Raw genomic sequence first — 25389 nt, 5'->3', positions numbered from 1 at the left:
TTGTCGTTGCTGTTTTGCTGTTTGGAACGTCCAGGTCAGACATTCCTGTTTTGTTAGCAGAGGTTCACTGACCACTCCAGACTTTTTAACATCTATGATTCTTTGATATTTCAGAACTCATTTGGTTTCAGGGGTGCTGGGTGACCTCCAGTGACTGCCACAGCCTTGGTGGCACGCAGAGAACCCGTAGGGACAATCAACCTGCAGCCATAATTAACAGGGATTTCTTTTATTTCATTTTTTGTGGAACTCAGACAGTTTCAGTAGCCTGACTGTGAAATATTAATTATATCCGTGCTTCTCAAACCCACCTTATTCCCACCAAATCTCCCTTTAAATTGTCATTTTCGCTGGTACGAGTTGGGCTTTGAGTTTTAGAAGAGATCAACCCCCCTCCACCTTTTCAAAGTGGGACTCAGTGGCATTGAGAGGCACCAAGTGGAGACCCTGCCAAACCTCAGAGCACAGCAGGAACACAAAACCCTTTCCCAACGAGTGGCACGCACTTCAGGAATGGCCAGAGCAGCCCAGCTGGTGTCTCCAGTCCCTCTGAGAAATCCTTTAAAAGTCCACGTGCAGTGAAAGGATTTCTCCCACAAACTGAACTGGGCACTACACCAGGAAAGGGACCTTGTCTCATCCCTGAAGTGCCCAGGGCCAGGCTGGAGCAGCCTGGGACAGTGGGAGCTGTCCCTGCCATGGCTGGGGTGGCACTGGACGAGTTTCACGTCCCCTCCAATCCAATCATTCCAGGATTTTCTGATTCATGTCCTGCTCTCTTGCACAGGCTGTCCCCAAAACCTCCAGGTGAGGGTCCCTCAGGCCACCCCTCCCTTCACCATCGAGCTGTGGATCTGCAGAGAGCAGTTTTGGCTCTTCCTAATCCCAATTAGCTCCACACCAGCTCCAAATGGCTTGTCCCAGTTTCACCGTCCCGAGCACAGCTCAACTTCTACCATCCCTAAAGATCACCAAGAACAAGATTTTCATTCCCCATCCATGAAACTACTGGGCAAATGGAGAAGTTCAGATCCTGGCGCCTTATTTAGGGTTTATTGATTAACAACATCAAGGTGTTTCCATAGGAACATCTGTCCATGTAGCCATTAACTGTGTGGATTTTAGAGATGTCTCCATAGTGGAGCTGTTTTGTTTTGTTTTTTTTTTCTCCCACTAAAAATGGCTTTCCAACAACCAAATTCTTTTAAATGTTCTCTGGTTTAGTTGTGATTTAGTTTATCAGACTTGTCCTCACCTTCCAGTTTCAGGAGAGGAGATGCAAAGGAGAACTAAACTCTTTTTTTTTAGGCTAAAATGCAGAAAAATTCAAAGCAATTGATTACCCCTATGAACTTCAATATATAACTGGCAAATACTTACCATTTTAAATGACTCAGGATAAAAGTGCATAAATCACTCAAATACATGTTCACCCTTTATAAATGCACCCTTAATATGAAGCATAACTGAATTTAAGGTGTTCTAACTACATGGGAAAACCACAGAGAATCCTCCCCCTCCTAATTCATACATTGAATCTATAAAATAAACTCAGTACCTCACGAAAAAATCTGATTCACTCAAATCCCTACGTGCCACTCACTCATCAGCTGGGTCTTTGAGACTTAGCAGTTAATCTTAGTACCTGAATATTTTAATTGAAGCAAAAAATGGAAAAGGGGGGGGGGGGGGGGGAGGAAAGATGAGGAGGGTGAAAAAAATTCCTACACGACCTGTTTACCACAATGTAGGTAAAAGTTTCTGAGGGTTTTGTTAATCAGAAAGAATCCTATACATCCTTGCACAAGAATTCAGTAAGGGGGGGGGGGGGGGAAGTGAGGAGCAATTGCAGCAGTAATAATATATCTCAAACTTGTCACTACATTTTTGCATCATCTTTCTTCATTGTACAACTGGAGGAAAAAGTCCAAAAAAGGGTTTAATTTCTACCTCTACATACAATAAGTTACAAGTTTATTTATTTAAATAATTGTAAAACATCTTACATTTTTAAAGAGGTTAAACTATAAGCAAATACACACATACACCAAGTTCCATCATTCATGTCAGTTTGTCCTAGAAATTCTTTCATGCTGGTACCCTGTTTTGTTGAATTGTTTTTCTGCATAAACTAAATCAATATCTGAAAGGCTCCATAGAAAATAGAAACTTCAGCTTTTTTTTTTTTTACCCCTACAAAGTAAAACAAATTGTATCCAAAATATCAAGCTTGAATCATTTTGCCAATTTCCTTTTTTTTTTCCTTTGAATATTTTACAAATCTTAGGAAGGTTTCCTTGTCTTCCAGGAAAGACTTTGCATTTCTAATTCCATTCTGCCAACTCTTGTTCATCCTGGCTCTTGCTGATTCTTCATTCCTAATGGTTGAGGAGTTGATGTGGTTGTGTCAGAAATATGAAACAGGTAAATGATGCAGATTTCTATCTTGTCCAATCCATAAAAAATGTTCCTTTTTTTGCCCCTGGGCCTGGCTTTCCCCCAAAAAAGAGCTTGTAGTGCTATTTTTTTCCTTTTAGTGGTCCATCACAATAAGTAGTTTTGTGCTGTAAAAGAAAAACGAAAAAAAAAAAAAGGAGGAAAAAAGGGAAGAGGGAGAGCAGCAAAGCTGCCCCTTCCTTACATCGGGGGAACGACAAGACCAGTCATGGCTGAAAAAGAGAAGTGAAAAAGATGAAATTGTGACAAAATGTTATGGAAGAAAATATAAATTGAGCAGTTAGGAGTCACAGGAGGGGCTTGATCTGAGGCTACGTTGGAGTTTTAGTGGCTTTAAATCTTTTGGTAATGCAGCGAGAACTGTGAGGACTGACCACGGCCCACGCAGTGGGCAAAGGGCTTCTCCAGGATAAAAAGGAATAATTTTTTTCCTGTGAGGGTGGAGAGGGGCTGAGGGAATTCCCAGAGGAGCTGTGGCTGCCCCTGGACCCCTGGAAGTGCCCAAGGCCAGGCTGGACGGGGCTTGGAGCAACCTGGGACAGTGGGAGCTGTCCCTGCCCATGGCAGGGGTGGAACTGGATGGGATTTAAGGTCCCTTCCCAAACCACTCCATGGTTTTCTGATCCTGCGAAAAGCCAGGGTTATTAAATGGATAAAAAAAGAGAGAGGATCAGTTCATGTGCCTTTGCAGAAAAACCTTCCCATTTCTGAGTGCTTTTCTGTGGTCCTTGGAGATGGACACTGCTCAGAACTGGCCCCAAATTCAGACTGCTCAAGCTCAGTGCCCAAAACCATCCTCAAAACCCAAAAACCGAGCAGGGTCTGCTCCCCATCCACCCTGCCCATGTGCTTGGAAGGGCTGGGAGCACGGAAAGGAGTGGAAGCAAAGGGAGCTCCCCCCTGTGCTGCTGACAAGGGAATTGCCACGAGCCAGGGAATTCCAAGCCCGGAATCACCGGCCGAGACCCGGGGCTGGGTTTTGCCAGTCTGGTTCCAGTGGAAAAAGCCTCACTTGGTTTCCCCCACGTGTCTGAGTCACTGCAGCCCTACCTGGCACACTCCCAGAACACTGGGCTCATGTAAATTATTTATTAGTCACTCTCCTGCCTTTAATTGCAGCCCTACTCCTCGTAACCAACAGCAGCAACGTTTGGAGCTGCCTGGAACCGGTGCTGCTCCCCAAGGTTTTGAGGGGTGAGTTGAGTTTAGACATATTTATATAACAAATGAGCGAGTCGCGTTTTCAAAGGGGCCTCGGTGCACTGCAAGGTCCTAATCCTGCAAAGATTTACGTTCACTGAAATTTGGGGGATTATTGGTGTGTTTAAAGCCCCGTCCCCCTGAGAATTCATTTCACCCTTTCCTTGAGAGGGTTTAAAATAGTTGCTTTGGGCAAGTTCCTGAGCTAACACAAGTCTGTTACTGGAGCTGTGTTTTTAAACAACTGTGGATGTGGTCTGTGATTTGATACAATAGGAAAATAAATATTTTCATATTTTCTTACTGACTGGGGCTAAAGTCCCTGCCAATTTTAGCAGATAGCTGAAAGAGAAAGTGAAACCCAACAGCCCCAAGTCAAACAGATCCTTTCTGTAATTGCTTTGGAATTTGCTGTTGCTCCTGATATTTTCAACCCCAAATAAAGCAGGTAAACACTTTCATGCCTGTTTTTGGGATATGCGTGAGTGCATTAGAAGAGAGATTTTCCAATGACACCAAGGATGCTGCTCCATTCCTTCTCCCTATCTCAAACCCCAAAAATAATCCTAATGGTGGTGTCCCACAGCGACATGGAGTGCTGGATATTTACCCCATGCTTCCCTTTCTGTCCTTAGAAAGGAAAACTTGATTCAGCCTTGGATTTCTGCCCTGCTCCAGGCTCTGCCGGCCTGGAGGAGGAGGTGAGTGCGTGCTCTCTGTGCTGGCTCCATCCCACAGGTACCCCAGGGCAGCAGATCCTCATGTCCTGCTCCAGGCTAAACCACCCAAGGGCTGCCTCCAGGAGTTTGTCTGAGGTGTCCTGGCTGCCTTGTCCCCATCCCCATCCAAGGTGACCTTTCCTGGAACAGCTCAGCACGGCTCAGCTTCAGCCATGGTGCCAGTGCAGTTTGAGTTCTGCTCCCAGGAGAGTCAGTCCGTAATGGCATAAATGCTTTCTTGTGATACTATTTTTATTAACGGTGTTTTCACGTTTTTGGAATCAAGGGAAACTTCCAGCAGAGCAAAGTAAAGTTTAAATCTGAGTTTCTGCTGTGCCTCTTCAAATTTATTTTGAGAAAACTTGTAGATGCATGATTTTGGGAAGTTTTTTTAACTTTAAATGAAAGTACATTTTTTACTGTAGGATTAGAGGTATTAATAATAAAATAATATATGTCTTGGAATGGAACAGGTTTCCAGAGAAGCTGTGGCTGCTCCACCCCTGGAAGTGTCCAAGGCCAGGTTGGACAGGGCTTGGAGCAATCTGGGATACTGGGAGGTGGCACCGGATAGGTTTTAATGTCCCTCCCAGCCCAAATAATCTTGTGACTTTGTGATTCCATGATATAGCAAGTCCTATAACACAGAAAATACAAGCAAAGCCCAATTTGTGTCACTGCAACAAATTTGTCTCCTGCAACAAAGAGTCTGTGGAGGAATATTGCCTGGAATTCTCACCTGCTTTTCCTCAGCTCATCTCAAGGCTTCTCTCTCTTTTCACACACCCTGCTCTGCCCATTTCCACCCCACCTCCACTCCCCGTTGGGGCTGCACTGTCAAAAGCCTATTCCCAGCCTGGATCGCTTTTTATTGAATGTTTGGGAGGTTTGGATTAAGGTCTTACACTGCTAGCAAAGCTGTAATTATTTTTGCCTGTATTACTATATATTGAATCGATGTAACTTTTCAATAAAGGTGGTTCAATGCAGGACACTCCCTGATGAGTTGGGAATAGAGCAACCACCAGTCATTATCCCAGAGGGTCCTTTTTTTTTTTTTTTTTCCTTCTCTTGGAGGGAAATGGAAAAAGAATTAGAGATGAGCCTTATTGTATTAACCTTGACAGCTTGCAATTATCAACTGAAACACTTGATTAAAATTGTCACAAGGTTGGAGAATTTTTTTTATAAATAAATAATCAAAGATGGGTAGCACCCAGACGATCTGGTGATGGGCACCTTTAATGGGTGCAATTAATAATGATCATAAGCCTGGTGAGTACAAGTGGCCTTTGGAAAACTGTCTTGGAGTGGAGAAGGACTCACTGCAATTCAAACGTGAGAGCTGGGGAGGGGATTAGTGCTGAACTCCAGGATCATGGAATGGTTTGGGGTAGAAGGGACATTTCAGCTCATCCCATCCCACCCTGCATGGCAGGGACACCTCCCCCTGTCCCAGGTGCTCCAGCCTGGCCTTGGACACTGCCAGGGATCCAGGGGCAGCCACAGCTCCTCTGGGAATTCCATCCCAGCCCCTCACAGGGAGCAAATCCTCCTAAAATACATTTCTGGAGAAAAAAAAAAATAAATAAATCCCTGTAAACGGCTGGAATAACGGGAATGCAAATCTGAGGATGATGATTGCACGGCTGCTCCTGTTTTAGACTGGTTTTAATCCAGGCTTAAATACTGCTAAGGTTAACATTTGTGGAAGTTCTAATCTAGATTTTCATTGCTGCCTGTAAGGAGAGTGGCATGCTCTGAGGGACTGATAAATAATAATAATAGTAGTAATAATAATAATAATAATAGTAGTAGTAGTAGTAAGAGGAAGAAGAAGAAGAAGAGGAAGATTATTATCATCCTCTAAGGGTAGATATAATAATAATAATAATAATAATAATAATAATAATAATTATTATTATTATTATTATTATTATTATTATTATTATTATTATTACTACTATATACTGGGGAGATGTTTTCCACATGTTTTGGGTGGGGAGATTCAGAGTTAATGTGCTTTGGAAAGAGGCCTGCCCATATTCACTTCTTGCCCAGTGGTTTTGCTATTCTCCCTCCAGCAGCATTTTCGGATGCCTAACTTTGATAAATCACTACATAAACCCTAAATGCCATGCCAAACACACCTATCCCTGGTTTCCAGCCCCAGGGGCTGGCAGAGGGCATTACCCATCTCCCACTGCCTCTTTGGGAGCCTCCCGTTGACTTTTTGGCCACATCTGTCTGTCAGCACTGTGGGAACGTTAATTTGGATATCAGGCTGCGTGTACCTGGATCCTTTCCAAAGCATGTGCTCCCCAGCTTGCATCAATTTAAATATTTCAGCTGGAATTTGCATCCATGGCTGGAAGAGTTCAACAGTTACCAAGACCTGGTGTAACAAACCTTGTTTCCTCTTGTTGTGTCACTGAGCAGCCCTGCTTTACTGGATATTTATATTTAACAGCTGTAAATGGGAATATACTGCTGTTTGTGCTGATGTACAGGTAGAAATCCCACAAAGAAAGGGATGTGGTTAATAAATTCTGTATCCATTTATCTCTGATTTTGCTAGTTCAACAATTATTCACAGCCTTAACTCATAAATTAACCCTGACCAGCTCAGGACTGGACTTTGGTCAGTAAACATGGATGGATGTCAGGTTTTAGCTTTGAGATTTTGTTTTATTTGATGTTAAAGCTCGATTTTTAGAATCTCTCATTAATTACTGTTTTCTAGACCGGATAAAATACGTTATAGACACCAAATGGCACAGATGGCACCAACTGGTCTCTAGCACTTTATTTCTTTATTGGTTGAAAGAGAGAGAAACTCTTCCTAAGCAGAGCCTTGAGTGTTATCTTAAAGAAAATTATTCATTTAAATATTTCAGTAGTTTTTTTAATCTGTCCTTTTTCTTTCTCCCAGAAGCAGCTGAGTGATTTTCTCTCTGATTTGTGTTTAGCACCACCTCAGGTAACGCCTTAATATTTAGGCATAATATTTAGACCTTCTCTACATAACACTTAGACAAGTTTAACTTTAAAGCAGACTTAAATCTATGCGTTCATGTGGTGAGATCAATGGATCTACCCATTCATGGGAAGAAAATTATATTAGGAAATTGGATTTTCTTGTAATTGGGGCAGGGGAAGGAGCTGTTTCAGAATTCTCTGAGTTAGCCTTTAAAAGTGTTACTGTTTTTGTCCAGCACACTTAGAATTTCCTTATTACATAAAATAATCACACTTTGTGCAAGTCCCTGTGGCCCAGCTGAGGGTTTATATCACACCCAGCCCAACAGGTGCTGTTTGTGGGGCTCATTTGGAATTACCACTGCCTCTTGGCACGGCTCAATTCCCAGACTTGTGTTTCCTAGGCTATCTCTAGTGAAGTCTGAAGGAGCCAGATGACTTCCCAGGCCCTATAAAGGCATTTTTTATGGAGACTTGGAGCATATTTATGTGCTGCACCCCCCCCCCCACCCCCAGCCCGTTAAATGTAAGAATTCGGTACAGGTTTCCATTCTTATCTCACTGCTCACATTTGTTTCACAGATCACCTTTAAAAGGGCTGTAAATGGGCTGTGGGGCTCAATTCCCAGGCTGAGCCTAAACCTTGCAGCAGGTTTGTGTTCTGGACAGAGCTGGGGATTAACTCTGCCCTGTTTAACGTGCCCCCCAAGCCTGAGGAGAAGTCGTTCCCCACTAAAGAGCTGCTATTCCACTGCATTCCAGGGAAAGGTGTCCCTGCCTGTGGCGGGGGCTGGAACTGGATTTTTAGGATCCTCTCCCAGCCCAGCCCAGCCCAGCCCATTCTGGGGTTGAAATGCATCGGGTCAGAACCTTCCTGTGGAAACCAGACCCCTGCTTTAAAGCCAAAAGCTTGGCTCAATCCTTTCATCCAGCTGGCCTGGGGCAGATTGTCCCTCCTTTCCCCCCATGTGATGGCACTCGAGGTGATGATTGCTGGTGGCTGCGTTTACCCAAACATCAATTTAATGCGAATCCTCACCTCTGAACCCATTCCCATTGCCACTAGAGCAGGCAGGAGAGGGGGACCCTTGGGGTCTGATGACAGGAGCAAAGGCACTCTTCTGTTTGACAGCAGGGAACACCGAGGAGGAGAACGGGAGGATGGAAGAAGTGCTGGAGGAACCAACTGTTGGACTTGAAGACATCACTGCCGAAGGGAAAACAAAAAAAAAAAAAAGGGATTTCTCATCAGAAATTTGGTAAAAGAGTTTCAAGGATCCGTTGCGTGACTCCTCGTTCTGCCTCTCAAAGGAGGTCTCATTCTCTCAATGAGTATAATTAGAGTAAGTCTGAAGTAGAGAGGGACTTAACTGGAAGAGTTCAGAAAAAATGGTACTTAATTCTTTCAAAATTAAGGGTGAGGGTGCCAGAAGACTGAAAGCCATCAAGGGAAAAAGGAGTCAATAGGAACAGTAATGGCCTTTCCACTCAGTGTCCTTGGAATTTGGAAAGGTTGGCAAATCCCGTGTCTTCCCCAATTTCTTACAAATTAACTTTCCTTGGTTTCAAGCTGCTGCTTAGATATTACTCTAAATTGGCTACTTTTTAAAGAAGCGCCTTGCAAGAAAAAAAACACATTTCTATGCCCAATGACTTGTCCAGGAGATGTTTGCTGAGCTTCCAGAACAATGTCAGCTGTTCCTCAGCAAAAGGAGGAACAAAGAACAAAATTTCATGTGAATTACCAGGTCTCTTGGAAGTATTAGTCTGAAATCAAAACAACGCGATGCTGGAGATCTGGTCCTTTTTTTATGGAAAGCTCCAGAAGAAGAGGGGATAATAATAATAATAATAATAATAATAATAATAATAATAATAATAATAATCTGTTTAACTTTTCATCCTGTTTATATATATATATATACACATATTTAATTATTTACTTACAGCATAGTTGGTGGTGTATATATATTTTTTTTTGTTTTTTACACATTTCCTAGCCAGAGGGATATCAAGGTGTGGAAGGAAGAGTGGCTGCTCATGGTAAAACAAGCAGAAATTGAGAGCTTAATTCCATTATATGTTCTATTTCTGGTTATGAAGTTAATATAGTGTCACAGGAAATTAATCCCCAATTCAGTTCTCAGTTATTGGTAATGCCTTCAAACTCATAAAAATTATTTCAGAGTGGCTTTTACCCAGGATTTGCAAAGTCTCTGTGCTAAAAGCAGTGGCTACTGGCTTAATAAAGCTGCAAATTGCACCAAATTTCCCACGGTGGCTTTGCCACTCAGGAATCTCTGGAAGGATAAAAAAGTAGAGGAAAATAAAGAAGCAAGGTTCAACACTCAAAAAAAAAAAAAAACCAAAAAAAAACCAAACCAAAAAACGGGAGGCTTTTCTAGTTTGTACTCAAACACAAAGAGAGCCTTGGATAAAATGTGCACTGAAGGGGTTTTTGGTGGATTCTGAGGTAGGAGGGAGCAGGAAAGGGTGGAAATGGGGACAGTGAGGAAAGGTGAAGAAATAGGGTCATTGAGGAAGGATGGGGTGGAAATGGGGTGGAAATGGGGTGGAAATGGGGTCACTGAGGAAGGATGGGGTGGAAATGGGGTGGAAATGGGGTCACTGAGGAAGGATGGGGTGGAAATGGGGTGGAAATGGGGTCACTGAGGAAAGATGAAGAAATAGGGTCATTGAGGAAGGATGGGGTGGAAATGGGGTGAAAATGGGGTGGAAATGGGGTCACTGAGGAAGGATGGGGTGGAAATGGGGTCGAAATGGGGTCAGTGAGGAAAGATGAAGAAATAGGGTCACTGAGGAAGGATGGGGTGGAAATGGGGTGAAAATGGGGTGGAAATGGTGTCAGTGGGGAAGGATGGGGTGGAAATGGGGTCATTGAGGCAGAAGAGGTGGAAATGGGGTGTTCTGCAGGATGGGGTGTAAATGGGAAGTAAACAGGGTATAAACAAGGTATACACCAGGTATAAATGGGGTATAAACAGCATATAAATGGGGTGTAAACGGGGTATAAACGGGATATCAACAGGGTATAAACAGGGTATAAATGGGATATAAACAGGGTATAAGTGGGATATAAATTGGATATAAATGGGGTATAAACAGGGTATAAATTGGATATAAATGGGGTATAAACAGGGTATAAATGGGATATAAATGGGATATAAACAGGGTATAAATGGGGTATGAATGGGGCATGAACGGGTTATAATCAAGCTATAAACAAGCCATAAATGGGGTATAAATGGGGCATAAGTGGGGTATAAATGGGGCATAAGTGGGGTATAAATGACACATAAATGGGGTATAAATGGGGTATAAACAGAGTATTAACAGGGTATTGACAGGGTATAAATGGGGTATAAATGACACATAAATGGGGTATAAATGGGATATAAATGGGGAAAAATGGGGTAAAAAAGGGGTATAAACAAGCTCTAAAGGGGCTCTAAAGGGGCTCTAAGGGGGCTCTAAGGGGGCTCTAAGGGGCTCTAAGGGGCTCTAAGGGGGCTCTAAGGGGGCTCTAAGGGGCTCTAAGGGGGCTCTAAGGGGGCTCTAAGGGGCTCTAAGGGGGCTCTAAGGGGGCTCTAAGGGGCTCTAAGGTGCTCTAAGGGGCTCTAAGGGGGCTCTAAGGGGCTCTAAGGGGCTCTAAGGGGCTCTAAGGGGCTCTAAAGGGGCTCTAAGGTGCTCTAAGGTGCTCTATAGGGGCTCTAAGGGGCTCTAAGGTGCTCTATAGGGGCTCTAAGGGGCTCTAAGGGGCTCTAAAGGTGCTCTAAGGGGCTCTAAGGGGGCTCTAAGGTGCTCTAAGGGGGCTCTAAGGGGCTCTAAGGGGGCTCTAAGGGGCTCTAAGGGGCTCTAAGGGGCTCTAAGGGGGCTCTAAGGGGCTCTAAGGGGGCTCTAAGGGGGCTCTAAGGGGCTCTAAGGGGGCTCTAAGGGGGCTCTAAGGGGCTCTAAGGGCACTCTAAGGGGCTCTAAGGGGCTCTAAGGGGGCTCTAAGGGGCTCTAAGGGGGCTCTAAGGGGCTCTAAGGGGGCTCTAAGGGGCTCTAAGGGGTATCTGGAGGCAGGGCCGTACATCCGTACGGGGATCCCGTCGGGGAGCCGTTGATGAAGCCTGGCGAGCCGGGTACGCCCAGGTTGCCCATGGGCACGTTGCTGTAGCCGTTCATGCTGTTGCTGGACGTGCTGTAGTTGGATTGCTGCGGGGTGGAGCTGGACGAGTACCCCCGGGGGGAGATGCTGCTGGTGTTGCGGATGTAACCTGGAAACAAAGCGCATTTCAGAGCACCTCAAAGCTTCCTCCTGAGCATCCCCTGCTTACACAAACGTCGTCAAAATCCACGTTATTTAAAATGTCTAGGCAACGCCGATAAATTCGGTAAATTCTTTTTTTTTTTTTTTTTTTCCGAAATAAAATGAAAAGATAAAAAAAAAATAATATAAATATAATAAAAATTTAAAAAATAAAATAAAACTTTTTTCGAAATAAATTCCGAAAAAAAAATTTTTTTTCCCCTGCGGTTTAAGTTCTGAGCTGAGTTTTTTGAAGTGATCTGATGTACGTTTTTTTTTAAAAAAACCCCAAATTATTTAAATTTTAAATTCATTCCGAAGACCTGGACAACGTTTTTATGTGTAGCTGGGGTAGAATTCATAATATATGAGAATATATTTATAATATTTTTCTACCATTGAATGGGGGAGGTTTTCCTCTTGAAATTATTGTTGAATTGTTGAATTACAGATAAAGCAAGTACATTACTAAGGGGAAATTATAACTCATATAAAGTTTGTAGTTTAACTTTTAATTTCCTCTACTTGGGAGAAAGAGTAAAGTGGATAAGTAAACCCCATTTTTGTCATATTAAAAAATGCTAACAAATATTTGAGAGCCAAAATTTAGCCTTTTTTAACTCAAAAAGAGAGTTTAAATTTGTAGCTACCAGAATAAAAGCACAAAATCATTATTCCAGCTGCAAACTGTTTTTCCATGGAAAAACTTCCATTAGAGAGACTGATACAATAATTGCATTAAGAGTAGTCACTATTTAGATATAATATATAAGTATATCAAGTCAGGTAATTTCTGCTCATTTACATTATGAGGTTCTAATACAGGGCTGGTAAAAGCTTGAAAAAATGAGCAAAATTTTATTCATGCTGGATTTTAACTGGGCAGATAGAAAATTAATTTTAAAGGACCTGGGTTCGCTGCCTTAGAGTGTTAAACACAGCCAATTACTGAGATCAACCACAGACTGCGTGTGCTAAAAATCAAAATATTTGGGAGGGAGAAAGGTTGATAATTCCTCCAATATTACTACAGTGTTTTATGGCATATTTTCCTCGCAATCAATAGTGTGTCTGGACTAAATGTAATACATATAATATATGAATATTGGTAAAATTAACATTGAAGCAGCTGCCTTAAAAACAAATAAAAGGAAATTTTCCCACCTCTCTGGGAGTTTTTCTCCAGCTGCTGCCATTGTCATTTGTGAAAACAGAGATATAATTTTTAAAAAAAGGCATTTTGAGGTGGACAGGGAGGGAATTCATGGGCGAGGTGGTATCGAAAGGAATCAAAAAATTACTTTGGATAAGACACGGGGGCAGCACCCTTTGGGATGGGAGTTAAAGCCATTGCTGGGCACGTGGAGAGGTTGGAAAACTGAGCTGGGGAAAAAACAACTGGAATGAGACTGGGTTGGGGTTGCCAGGGTGCAGGGAACACTTTGGGGCTCACTGTGGGATTTCTGCTGCCACCTTCTCACATTCCATGGGGATTCTTTCTTATTCTTGTGGTTGCTCAGAAAGTGCAATTTATTTTTCTTCTCTTCTACAGAAAACGCGAGTTCTTCTTAGAGGCATTGAGAGCATGACCAGAAGTCACAAGACTTACAAGATCTTTTAAGGACTTATTCATCAATAAAACACTGCCAACAATATTTTGTTTGATATTTTTGATATTATTGCTGATATTATTATGTTGATATTATTGATATTATTTTGTTGATAATTATGTTTCTAACACAATACTAAGAAATTTCATCTAATTACAATGTGACCTTTCTCAGCCAGTCCTGTTCGGACACACAAACCCATTCTGTCACCTTTTCAATGACTTTATTATTTTTATATCTTTAACTTTATAACTAAGCTTTTTTCTATTTAACACATCTCTGCTTTGAACTTTAAATCTTCATTCTTACTTCTAGCACCTATTTATCCCTGCTCTCTGTTTATCCCTGTCTGCCTTTGGTAGAAGGTAAAAGATCACATTCCCCACTGAGACACATTTTATATTTACTTCTGAATCCTTCTCAATTCAAATCCTGTATTCTTTTCCTGGCTTTGATTTAGAGAAATTTGAGGATTTCTTGCATTCTGAAGGCCAAGAGCTCACCCTGGTTGTTGCCCTGTGCCGACTCGGAGATGCTGACGCCCAGCTGGCTGCCGTAGGAGTTGATTCCCATCATGGAGCTGTGGGCAGGGGAGCTGGACAGCGCCGGGATCTGCGCGGGGTTGCGGGGAACGCTGTACAGAGCCTCGGCAATGTCGGCCGCGCGCTTCAGGATCAGGTCCTGAGAACGAGGGACAGCTCAGGGTGGGATGGAGGGATGGGAAACCTTCCTGGGGTATGGGAATGGGAATGGGAAAGCTTCCTGGGGTCTGGGAGTGGGAACGGGAACAGGAAACCTTCCTGGGGTGTGGGAATGGGAATGGGAATGGGAAAACTTCCTGGGGTCTGGGAATGGGAATGGGAAAACTTCCTGGGGTCTGGGAATGGGAACGGGAAAACTTCCTGGGGTCTGGGAATGGGAACGGGAACAGGAAACCTTCCTGGGGTCTGGGAATGGGAATGGGAATGGGAACAGGAAAACTTCCTGGGGTCTGGGAATGGGAACGGGAAAACTTCCTGGGGTCTGGGAATGGGAACGGGAACAGGAAACCTTCCTGGGGTCTGGGAATGGGAATGGGAATGGGAATGGGAATGGGAATGGGAATGGGAGTGGGAATGGGAGTGGGAATGGGAACAGGAAACCTTCCTGGGGTCTAGGAATGGGAACGGGAATGGGAAACCTTCCTGGGGTCTGGGAATGGGAACGGCAATGGGAATGGGAACGGGAATGGGAATGGGAATGGGAAACCTTCCTGGGGTGTGGGAATGGGAATGGGAACGGGAATGGGAATGTGAATGGGAGTGGGAATGGGAATGGGGAGTGGGAATGGGAGTGGGAATGGGAACAGGAAACCTTCCTGGGGTCTAGGAATGGGAACGGGAATGGGAAACCTTCCTGGGGTCTGGGAATGGGAACGGCAATGGGAATGGGAACGGGAATGGGAATGGGAATGGGAAACCTTCCTGGGGTGTGGGAATGGGAATGGGAACGGGAATGGGAATGTGAATGGGAGTGGGAATGGGAATGGGGAGTGGGAATGGGAGTGGGAATGGGAACAGGAAACCTTCCTGGGGTCTAGGAATGGGAACGGGAATGGGAATGGGAAAACTTCCTGGGGTCTGGGAATGGGAACGGGAATGGGAATGGGAACGGGAAACCTTCCTGGGGTATGGGAATGGGAACAGGAATGGGAAACCTTCCTGGGGTGCGGGAATGGGAATGGGAACGGGAATGGGAATGGGAATGGGAGTGGGAATGGGAATGGGGATGGAGACGGGGACAGGGACGGGGACGGGGACGGGGATGGGAATGGGGAATGGGAAACCTTCCTGGGGTCTGGAAATGGGAAGGGGAATGGGAATGGGAACAGGAACGGGAACAGGAACGGGAACGGGAATGGGAATGGGAATGGGAATGGGAATGGGAATGGGAATGGGAATGGGAGTGGGAATGGGAAACCTTCCTGGGGTTTTGGGCTGCACTGTCCCACCCCTGGCAGTCTGACCTGGTTGTTGTGGGGGGTCCCGTACAGGGCCTCAACCAGATCAGCAGCTCTTTTCAGCAGCATTTCCTGTGGGGCAGAGGGAAAGAGGTGTTTTAATGGCAAAAAAAAAAATAAAATATCTCTGGTCAATAAAATGAAGTAAAAGAAATATATAATAAATAAAGAAAATAAATCATCAAAACAAAAAATAAATAGATAAAAATATAAAAAATAATAAACAATAAAAATAAATTTCTAATAAATAAAAATACATAAAAATACAATCAATTAAATAAATATTGAATAAATAAAATATAAAATTAAAAGTAAATAGAATAAACACAATACAACAATAAAATAAGATAAAATAAATAAAGCAAAATAGTAAATTGAATAAGAGAATAGACCAGGCTAGCCTAAAGTAAAATTTTAAAAATGAATGCAATAAAAAGATTAAGGGGATGGGATTGGGATGGGATTGGGATGGGATTGGGATGGGATGGGGTGGGATGGGATGGGATGGGATGGGATGGGATGGGATTGGGATGGAATGGAATGGAATGGAATGGAATGGAATGGAATGGAATGGAATAGAATAGAATAGAATAGAATAGAATAGAATAGAATAGAATAGAATAGAATAGAATAGAATAGAATAGAATAGAATAGAATAGAATAGAATAGAATAGAATAGAATAGAATAGAATAGAATAGTTAATAAAGTAAAACCAGGAGCTAGCATTCTCTGCAGTGACTGCAGTGTTTGTGTGTGGTCACTCTGAAGCCCGGCTGCGTTCACCAGGTGTTATTTGCCAGGTACCTGAGGAATTTAAGCCTTCCCAGTGGGTCAGAGCAGCCCCCCAAGGCAGGAGTCCCTCGGATCCAGCGGGGCTGATCCCTGGCTCGGCCGTGCCGGGGCCGGGGCTCTCCGTGACCCGGAGCTCTCCAGAGTCCTGAACCTGCTCCCCTCAGCAGCACCGAGCACCGAGACAAACCCAAGGTGTCCCTGCTCCCCCGGGGGTTTCAGAGCATCCCTTTGCAGGGACGCGGGGGTGTGTGTGGGATTAAACACATCCCTTTGCACGGCCACAGCATTTGGGGTCAGGGATCTGCCACCAAGGATGGGGCAGAGCACAAGGACAACGAGCTGGGAACGCTCACTGGACTCAACTCAGCAGCAAAATTCCACAGAGGCTGTCGGAACTCGAACACACAAAAATCACCGTGGGTTCTGCACAATCCCACTCGTGCCAGATGTGGTGAATTCAGATGTGATTGTAATTTAAGGTATAACTGAGTGTCTTTTATGAATTAGAAGTGAACACCATTGGGTGGGCTGAGTGAAATGCTTAAAATTATTTTACCTTAGCTAATCGTTCAGGGTCCCCGGGATGTCTTGGGATGACCTTCTGCAGTCTTTGGAAGCCGTAATCTATGGTAGGTTCATTTAAAGCTGGAAGGAAAACATCAAACCCCACCACATTTTATGAGTGTATCTAAACATTATTTTTATATGGCTCTGTCTCAATAGGGCAACAAAGAAATCACAACTTCTGCCCTTAAAAGTGCTCCAGTTTCCCTGGCTGACTTCTTATCCTCTATCAAAGGCTGAATTAATAATTTGCAAGATGCAGCAGCGCTGTCACAAAATCCTCCTTTAAGGATGAATGTTTCACTCTGGACAAAACCATGACAGCAATAAAGCAAATTATGAGACAAACACACACCAGAACAGGTCTTGTCCTGCTGGTTACACAGCCAGAAATCAGCCAGCCGTGTTTGCTCCTCTAATAAACACATTCCACACATGCCCCCAACGTTTTGCAGTCCCGAAGTAGGGCACAGCTCTTCATTAGACACATTCCCTTCCCAATTGTGTGTTCTGCATACGCCGCCACTTCCCTGTAATGATCTGAATCTCTGGTGGATAAACCAGGATATTTTGACCCAGATCCTCAGTTAGCAATAGCTGGCAGAGCCCTACTGACATCACTGATGATTTCAGAAAACTTCAGGCACTCTCCTAGTCTCTGCTAGGAAATCGCAGCAATGATAATCGAATTTCTGATCATTCAAACTCCAATTTCAATTGGTGCAGAAGCCAAAAGTCAGCTTTGAGCATTCTGTGTGCTTGGGCTCTGCCTGCTTGCAACACCTCAGCAGTGCCACTGTGCACCAGCACAGTCACCGGGATGTTTTTCTTTGAATTCCCTTATCCTTCAGAATGCACATTGTAGCACAAACGACACATTCGTGCTGAGGATTCTGTGAAGAATTTCATGACACATTTAATAAGTAACATATGTATGTCCTTTAGCACTACCCTCGGTCAGTGCTGGCTTAGACCTTCTTGTACCATTTGTGGTCCTTTGGGGGGAAAGAAAAAGGTTTATTTTTAAAAATAACTAGCTCTGGCACTGGCCCAGCTGAAAACCCTTGATTACAAGAGATGCTGATGGTTCCTATTGAATCATCCAAAATATCCTGAGCACCTCATAGGAGAACCATATCCTGCACAAGGGGATGAACCCATCAAGTGAGACAGACTTTTACACTGACCCAGGTTCCCTGTTTATCCCTGTCTGCCTTTGGTAGAACAACATGAAGGTAAAAGGTCACATCCCCCACTGAGATACATTTTATATTTACTTTTTATTAAATAATTATGGCATGGCATGAAGTTTAAATATTACAGGAGATAATCGAGTGGGAATTGAGCAGAGAAAACCCAGACCTGAGAATTTAGTCTTGGCTATACTTAGAATGTCTTTGCTCTCCACTGGGAGCCATTCTGGTTTGCTTAAGGAGTTTAATAATACACATTTCAACTGCCACAGAATCTACATCCCGTTTGGGAAGAGGAGGTTTTTTGGGGGGTGGGTTACTTTGCTAATAATCCTGAGAATTAGGGGTCAGTTCTCTCAAGAGCCTAAACATCATTATGTGCCATTTCTCTTCTTGATCACAAATCTACTCATTTAAGTTTTATGTCTAAAGCTACAGAATTGTGAAATATATAGGAATTCAAATGTGAAATACATAGGAATTCAAACATATATAAAGTTACTAAAAATAGCTAGTGGGAATATGCAAAATGGTAATTCAGGAAGAAGAAGCTGGCTATTATTCAACAAACATTTTTCCAATGGGTTGGCATGGACGGTTTCATCCTGATAGATCAACAGCAGCAAATGATTTCCCAACAATGCTGAATTGTTCTCAGGACTCAGCCATCTTGAATCAATGTGTACTTTATGTCTTTCAGCACAAAGGTCTTCTGTACAGCCTGCAACAAAATTGCCCACTACTGGTTTTACTCATTAATGGAACAAAAATATCTCCGTTGTGAAATCCTGTGGAAAAACCAGCACCAAGTACTTGGAGGAGTAAACGACACCTTCCCAAGCAGAGGCCAAAGATGAAGAATCCACCAACAAGCTTAAGCAGCTTCCCCACAATCTCACTTCCAGAGAGGAAAGAGCTGCTGGGTCAGGAGTGATTTATCTGTGTGTCACATAGAAATATGCCAGAATTATATCCAAATGCTTTGGCGTTCATGGATTCAGAGACCATAAAGGGATCTGACACACAAGCAGGCTGTTCATCATTTCCTAGAAATCAGATATCTAAAATGAAACCACTCAGAAAATGGACTCAGGTACAAAATCCCTTTGGCAACCCTCAAATCCAGAGTTTCAGGTTCAAGGGGTCTCTTGAAGTTCCTAAAACAGTTTAAAAATCTTGGCATGACATGATATAATTTATGCACAAAAAGAGAAGCCACCTAGGGAATAAACTAAATTATCAGTGAGCCTGTAAACCTCTCCTTAGCACGCCTGTTGCAACAACAGATTTGTTGTAAAAGAGTAGGGAGGGATCTAAATGTGTCAACAACTGATTTTATTTTTGTGAGGCTCAGAGTCTGGACAGTGCTTCCTCTCTGATGTTCTTTACCCTTCCAAACCTGTGTTTTCATCTTAAACACAGCTATTCTGCCTTGCTGGAATAGGAGGGGAAGAAGGATTCTCACAGCTGAGCAAGTTCTTCCATGACACTTGGCTGCATCTGCCAGAGCTGCAGTGGCAGCTCAGCCCCTCTCTGCGGGGCCTGGCTGCAAAACCCACCCAGCACAGTGCTGACATTGAAAATATTAATTATATCAGCACACATCAAAGCACACCAGACTGCTGGAGGAGGATGATGCATGAGTTACCCTGAGTGGCAGCAGCTCGTGCTGGTATCACCCTGGGAGATGTGGGAAAGGGCCAGAGCTCTGCAGCTCACCTTGGATCTACCCCACAAAGCACAGGGAAAACAGGAGAATCAAAGTCTGGTATCTCTAGAAACACCCTGAACCCATAAGGCTGTGGCAGAGGGAGAGCAGATTTTGCAGGGGGCTGCCCAACCTTTAAGGTGTTACCAGAGAAGAGGCACCTGTGGCATCAAAGTTTGAATCATTGGCTTGTTTGGGTTGGGAAGGACCTGAAAAATCATCTTGTTCTACCCTGCTGCCATGAGCAGGGACACCTTCCACTCGTCCTGGCTGCTCCAAGCCCCATCCAACCTGGCCTTGGACACTCCCAGGGATGGGGCAGTCACAGCTGCTGATGTGGGCAACCTGTGCCAGGGCCTCACCACCCCCACTGGGAGGAATTTCTTTTGTAAACCTCACCTCAATGTCCTCTCTTTCAGTTCCAACCCATTACTCCTCATTCTGTCACTACAGTTCTTGATGAAGGGTCCCTCTCTGGTTTTCCCATCCGCCCCCTCAGATCCTGGAATTCTCTTTTTCCCCATGTCTCTCACAGGCTAAAGCAGTGACAGCAGGAAATGCTTTGTCACCTCAGCTTTTTCTGTCCAACTCACTCTTGCAATTTATAGAGCTCTCTACATCCTTGTAAGTGTTGCTTCTCACAAGCAGAAAACAAGATCTCCAATCTCCTCACAAGATTTAGCAAACCATCACCTTCCCATCCCTGGATCCTGGCACAGAGGCTGAGACAGCACAACCCAGAGCCCAACCTCTCCCACTGATGATTTTATATTGCTTTGCTCTGACAAGGTAACCCCTGGAGGATTTCTGCTCAGCAAGGAAAATTATGTTCCAAATCTCCCTGATATACACATTTCCAGGTTAGCATTTCTGTGACAAAGTAAATGCAGAGCTGTGATCAAAGCTGAGCTAGGAAAGCCTCCAAGACGTGCCCTCAGCTGGCATAAACTGGTGTGTTATTAAAGCCAAGGGAACTATAATGGAGCCACTTACAGCAGCAGAGAATTTGAATTTGTGTCGTTTTAAAAGCAGAATATGAGGCTACAGCAAGATTAGCAGCGGAGAACAAATGTCTTTCTCTTGCAGGAGCAGCTGATGAAAGGAAAGCAATGCAGAACAGGGATGTGTGTGCAACCTGCATCCTCACCAGATGAAGGCACACACTAAATGTTTGGGTGTGGTGACTTAAAAACAGGCTTTTATCTCTCATTTTAAGTGTTTCATCTCTTACTTCAGCTGCTGAAGTTGGTTCAGCAGCTGCCAGTCCCCTCCAAGGAGCCATTTATTTGTCTGGGGTTTTGCTGTACTCTCCAGCACATCCTTACAGGTCTACGGAATCCTGCTGGCTTCACTCTAACAGGATGTTTTCCATGTGGGAACCTTTTGGAAAAGTCCACACGTCCCATTTTGGCGATGAGAGGAGGCTGCTGGCCAGGCTGCAGCACCCTGGGTGAGAGCACTTTGGAGTGGAAATGCTGAGAGCCAGCCCCACGAGTGCAGCAGTGCCACCACACATGACGTCCCACAACAGCCTCACTGTGCCAGTCAGATTTACCCTTCAAATGTATAGCTAATTTTTATATTCATCTTTCCAACACTTTTGCCATTTCGTTCTTCAAATCATCTGTCTTAGCGTGCCTCTTTCAAAAAAAAAACAAAAACCCAAAAAAAAGAACAAGAACAAGAAAGGAAAGCTCAAATATAATCAGGTTGAACATAAATATTTGTTTGCATTTTATGTAGGCAGACCCATCTTGTGACAGCAGTCGGGAAAAATAATAATGTGAAGTAAAAATGCCTTATGGAACCTTATACCCCAAAACATCACCACTGCCTGAGTGACCTTGGAAGAGCAAGAGGGTAAATTAATTAATTAATTAATCACACCAAATCACCGACACAGCTCCTGCAGCCCAAATCCCAGGCACCCACCTGTGTAAATGAACCTGCCTGGTGCTCCTTTGCAGAACTGTTTGGATTTGTAGGACAAGGTCACCTCCACCACGCCGGGAATGTGCCGGGGAGGCGTCTGCACACGGATGGCGTGAGGTGTGATCAGCTGGGAACGGCAACAGGAGAGGCACCGTCAGCTTTCTGTTCTATTCCTTCACTTCAGCAGTGAATCACAGAAACGTTTGGGTTGGAAGGACCCTAAAGATCATCCAGTCCCTGCCCCAGGGAGCACCTTTCTCTATCCCAGATTGCTCTGAGCCCTGTTCAACCTTGGACACTTCCAGGGGTGGAGCAGCCACAGCTTCTCTGGGCTACCAATACCAGGGTCTCACCATTAAAAATGTCATCATCATCATCTCCAACTCAGCCCTGGCTCACTTTAAAACCATTCCCCTTTGTCCTGCCATCACACAAACTCTTTATTTTTTATTGTCACTATAGATCAGCAGAGGGGTACACCCGGTTAGTTCCTGGCCTCCAGGAGAGGATCACACATTTTAGGATAAATTGTCATCAAGAAAATTCTACTGTTAAACCCATTGTTTAATTGATGGCTTATTCCTAGGCCCAGATATTTTTTTTTTTTCTCCTTCCCAAACTCAAACCCTTTCTTTATTTCTCTACCCTTGCTTATGTAAATAAACTTGTGTAAATAATAAACTCTGTGGAAAATTGGTAGGGTAACATTAATTAAGCTCATCAGTGGGTAAAAGGATATATGGGAATACCAAATGTCTCCTTCTGCTCATATCAGGAGACAATTTCTAATGATTTCTTTGATTTTATAGATGCCTAAAATGGTTCAGTTCCATTCTGGGTATCACTCAACAACACCACGGAGCAAGGAAAACACATCCCATGAATTCCCTTCACACAGGTTTCTGTGTCCCACCTCACCCAGCACCACAGACAGGAGCAGGAATTAACCCCATTCCTCCTCAGAAAAAGGAATTTACCCCATTCCTCCTTAGAGAAGGGAATTGTCCCCAGCTCAGGGGCTGGGGCAGCTGTACCCACCTCGCTCCACACCAGCATGGTCCCAAACACCACCTGCAGCCCATCGAAGAAGTTGTCCCCGATGATGATCACCATGGCTCCTCCTGTGGTCCACCCCTCGCTTGGGCTGATGGCTTTGATGCAGGGTGTGGCTGCACAGAACAAAAAAAACCACAAAAACATCAAGACATCACTTTAAGGTGTCTTTTTTTTATCTCCCCTCCACCCCCCACCCCCAACAAGGCTGTTTGCAGGCCTGGGTGTAAATCCCTGGAGCAATTCTTGAGGGTATCAAACATCCCAAGTGATGCAAAACTGCAGCTGAGAGCAGCTCCACCCATCCACACTTGGGAATTCCTCAATTCCCACTGCTGGCAGAGGCCTGGGACAAGTCCCCTCCAGCCATTCACCCATGAGGGCTGCTCACCACTCCACAAACCCCAGAATGCTGATAGATAAATAAATAAAGGAGTGTTTTCTGCCTTGCAAGTGTTAATTACTTGCCTATTCATTACTGGCACTTAACATCGTGTCATTAAAGCCTAATAGGCCAACTGTAGTGGGTGTAAAAATTTAACACTTAAATGATTGTGCAGAGGCTGCTTAAAAAACCAAAATAACACCCACTCATTATCATATGATCCCACAGACACAAACCCTCTGGACAAAAAGGTAGAGTCACATTCATTAAGTTTATCAGTGGGTGAAAGAAGATACAGGAATATTGAATGTCTCCTCCAATTTATATCAGGAGATAATTTCTAATAATTTTCTTGATTTTATAGAGTCAATTTTTTTTATTTCTTTCTTCCATATGTTCAAGGCCTCTGGACTACGCATCCCATCAGGAACCCAATATGGTTTCCAGGCCATAACCAAAGTCAATCCATCACTCCATTCCCAATGTTGACAGGGTCAGAGGTGGAGGGGAACTTTGGCAGTGCTCCAAAAACATGAGACTCCTTTGAACAGCCAGTCAATCACATCCAATCAGTCAAGGAAAAACTGGATGGCTTCCTAGGCTAGGAATCCTGGGATTTTCCTTCTACCATTTCACTGCCCGCTGGGGGAGAATTAACACCACTCTGAATTCTTTACTGATTCAATCATTTTCTTCCAGTTCATTAATTCTTCTTTTAGGTTGATACAGGGCACAGTTAAGAAGTGGGGCAGCAAAACATTATAATGAAATAATATCCTTGCTTGTCTATTCCACTAACATCACCAGCTCTTCTCACTTTCAGTGGCTGCAGGAGAGGGAAAAGCAGGCACTGATAGCATTTTCCAGCACTTTCCAGTCATTTTTGAGCACTGTCTGCGTGAGGGAGGTGGAGTGTTTTGGGAACCAAGAGGGAGAGGAGGGGCCGAACATTTTGAAACTTAACAGATACAAGAATTTGTAATTGCTTGAATACAGTCCCCAACCCATCCTGGAGCTGGCCATGAGTCTGGCTTAGCCAAACAAACTCACATCAATTAGTGTCAGCTCCCTCTGCGCATCGTTAGGCTCCGTGCACAGTTTGTTTAAGGGAACCAGTGACACTTTTTCATACACATCTTGTGCTGGAACGGCTCTGTTTAACTAAGATGTCATCTTGCCTAATTTGCCTGAAATCAAATCTATCCCAGCTGAATGAGAAGGCTGAAATTTAGATAATACTTGGTGTTTCTGTGTTTTTCATCTTCGCAGTACATACTAATTAATAAATTGCAGGGGGAGGGGGAGCCAGTCCCTTAGATGTGAGGAGGATCATATTTTGCATGCAGTAGACACTGTTTTCCTGCCTCTGCCTTCCCCAAACCCCCTGAGGCTCTGCAATTCCCCCTTAGCTCTCCTTCACTCCTGAAAACAAACAGAAATGGAAGAATGGGTAATTTCTGCTCTGCTCTCCAGACAAAACTCCCACCTTCCGAGGGGTCGAGTCTCCTCGCTCTCCGCCCGTGCTTGGAGTTGTTGTGCACAAACATGTTGTCAGACACTGCCAGCACGTGCCCATCCACGTTCACTGTTGTCGATAGCACCACCTGGATGTTTAGAAAGAGAAGGGAAAACCAGCCAGGTAAACAATTTATCCAAAATTCAGCTTGTTAAGGATTAATTATTCACTTCGGCTAGACCCTTGTCTTATAAAAATGGCAGCACACCTTGCAGGGGTTCAAGAAGGGGAGAAAATATTCTCAGCCTATATTCAGTGCATTAATTGCATTTAACACAGCATCCTGTGGGCTCACTCTATAATGACCCAGTTCCTGCAGGATGGAAACTCCATGAAAACAGGACTGAATATCATGGTTGGTTTTGACATGTGAGTTCACAGTGCCTCCTGAAAAATCATCTGAGCCTGAGCACCCCAAACAAAGGAGCAGGTTTTAAACCTCAACCTCCATGACTGGGCTCCAATTTGAATTCTTGGATAAAGTAACTGTATATGTTAATTAATCCAACTTTAGTTTTTACAGTATGCAAAGCTCTAAATCCCATCGATCCAGAAGGATGCGTGACTTCAAACCACAAACTTTTGGGAAAAAACAGTTTTTTAACTCCGGGAAGAAGATGCCCTCTGATTGAGTGGCTTTGACCATTAGTTGGTGTAGAGGAGCTGAATTCCATCCCACTGCCACACCTACAGTAATGCACAGCCGGGGAGAATCAAACCCTGGATATGTTCATGGATTTTCACAGCCTCAGCTGTCACGGCCGAGGTAAGAGAGTATCAAGCTCCATTTGCTGATAAAACTCTATCCAGCACGGAGCAGGAGAGACCTTGCCCTCCCCAGGCTTAGGAGAGCTTAAAGAACACTTTCTTTCCCGAGACAACTCTAATTCATTCCAAAATGCTCTTGTCATCCTGTACTCTTATACTTCTCAAGCATTCTTGTCACAGAATGTGTTGCTTTTGTGTGCC

The 25389-nt window shown here is 44.0% G+C and overlaps 1 protein-coding gene across 5 annotated transcripts in view; it reads right to left on the bottom strand.

Annotated features, from left to right (window-relative positions):
* Nucleotides 1-2637: 2637 nt before the first annotated feature.
* Nucleotides 2638-25389, bottom strand: part of EBF2 (EBF transcription factor 2) — a 128079-nt gene continuing 105327 nt past the window's right edge. For 2 of the 5 annotated variants that reach the window (XM_062510774.1, XM_062510775.1), the window contains 9 exons: nucleotides 24391-24508; nucleotides 22505-22635; nucleotides 21467-21593; nucleotides 16626-16714; nucleotides 15283-15348; nucleotides 13781-13958; nucleotides 11450-11635; nucleotides 8395-8562; nucleotides 2638-2669 (listed from right to left, as the gene is read on the bottom strand). In XM_062510774.1, coding sequence (XP_062366758.1) covers nucleotides 2638-2669; nucleotides 8395-8562; nucleotides 11450-11635; nucleotides 13781-13958; nucleotides 15283-15348; nucleotides 16626-16714; nucleotides 21467-21593; nucleotides 22505-22635; nucleotides 24391-24508 — 1095 coding nt within the window. Of the gene's footprint in view, nucleotides 2670-8394; nucleotides 8563-11449; nucleotides 11636-13780; nucleotides 13959-15282; nucleotides 15349-16625; nucleotides 16715-21466; nucleotides 21594-22504; nucleotides 22636-23708; nucleotides 23712-24390; nucleotides 24509-25389 lie in introns of all 5 variants that reach the window. The other 3 variants (XM_062510773.1, XM_062510776.1, XM_062510778.1) reach the window with 3 other exon arrangements.

Source organism: Cinclus cinclus, chromosome 29 (assembly GCF_963662255.1).
Source record: "Cinclus cinclus chromosome 29, bCinCin1.1, whole genome shotgun sequence".
NCBI classification, from domain to species: domain Eukaryota; kingdom Metazoa; phylum Chordata; class Aves; order Passeriformes; family Cinclidae; genus Cinclus; species Cinclus cinclus.
The sequence above is the reverse complement of the archived record's forward strand: the minus strand, read 5'-3'. Positions and strand labels throughout refer to the sequence as shown.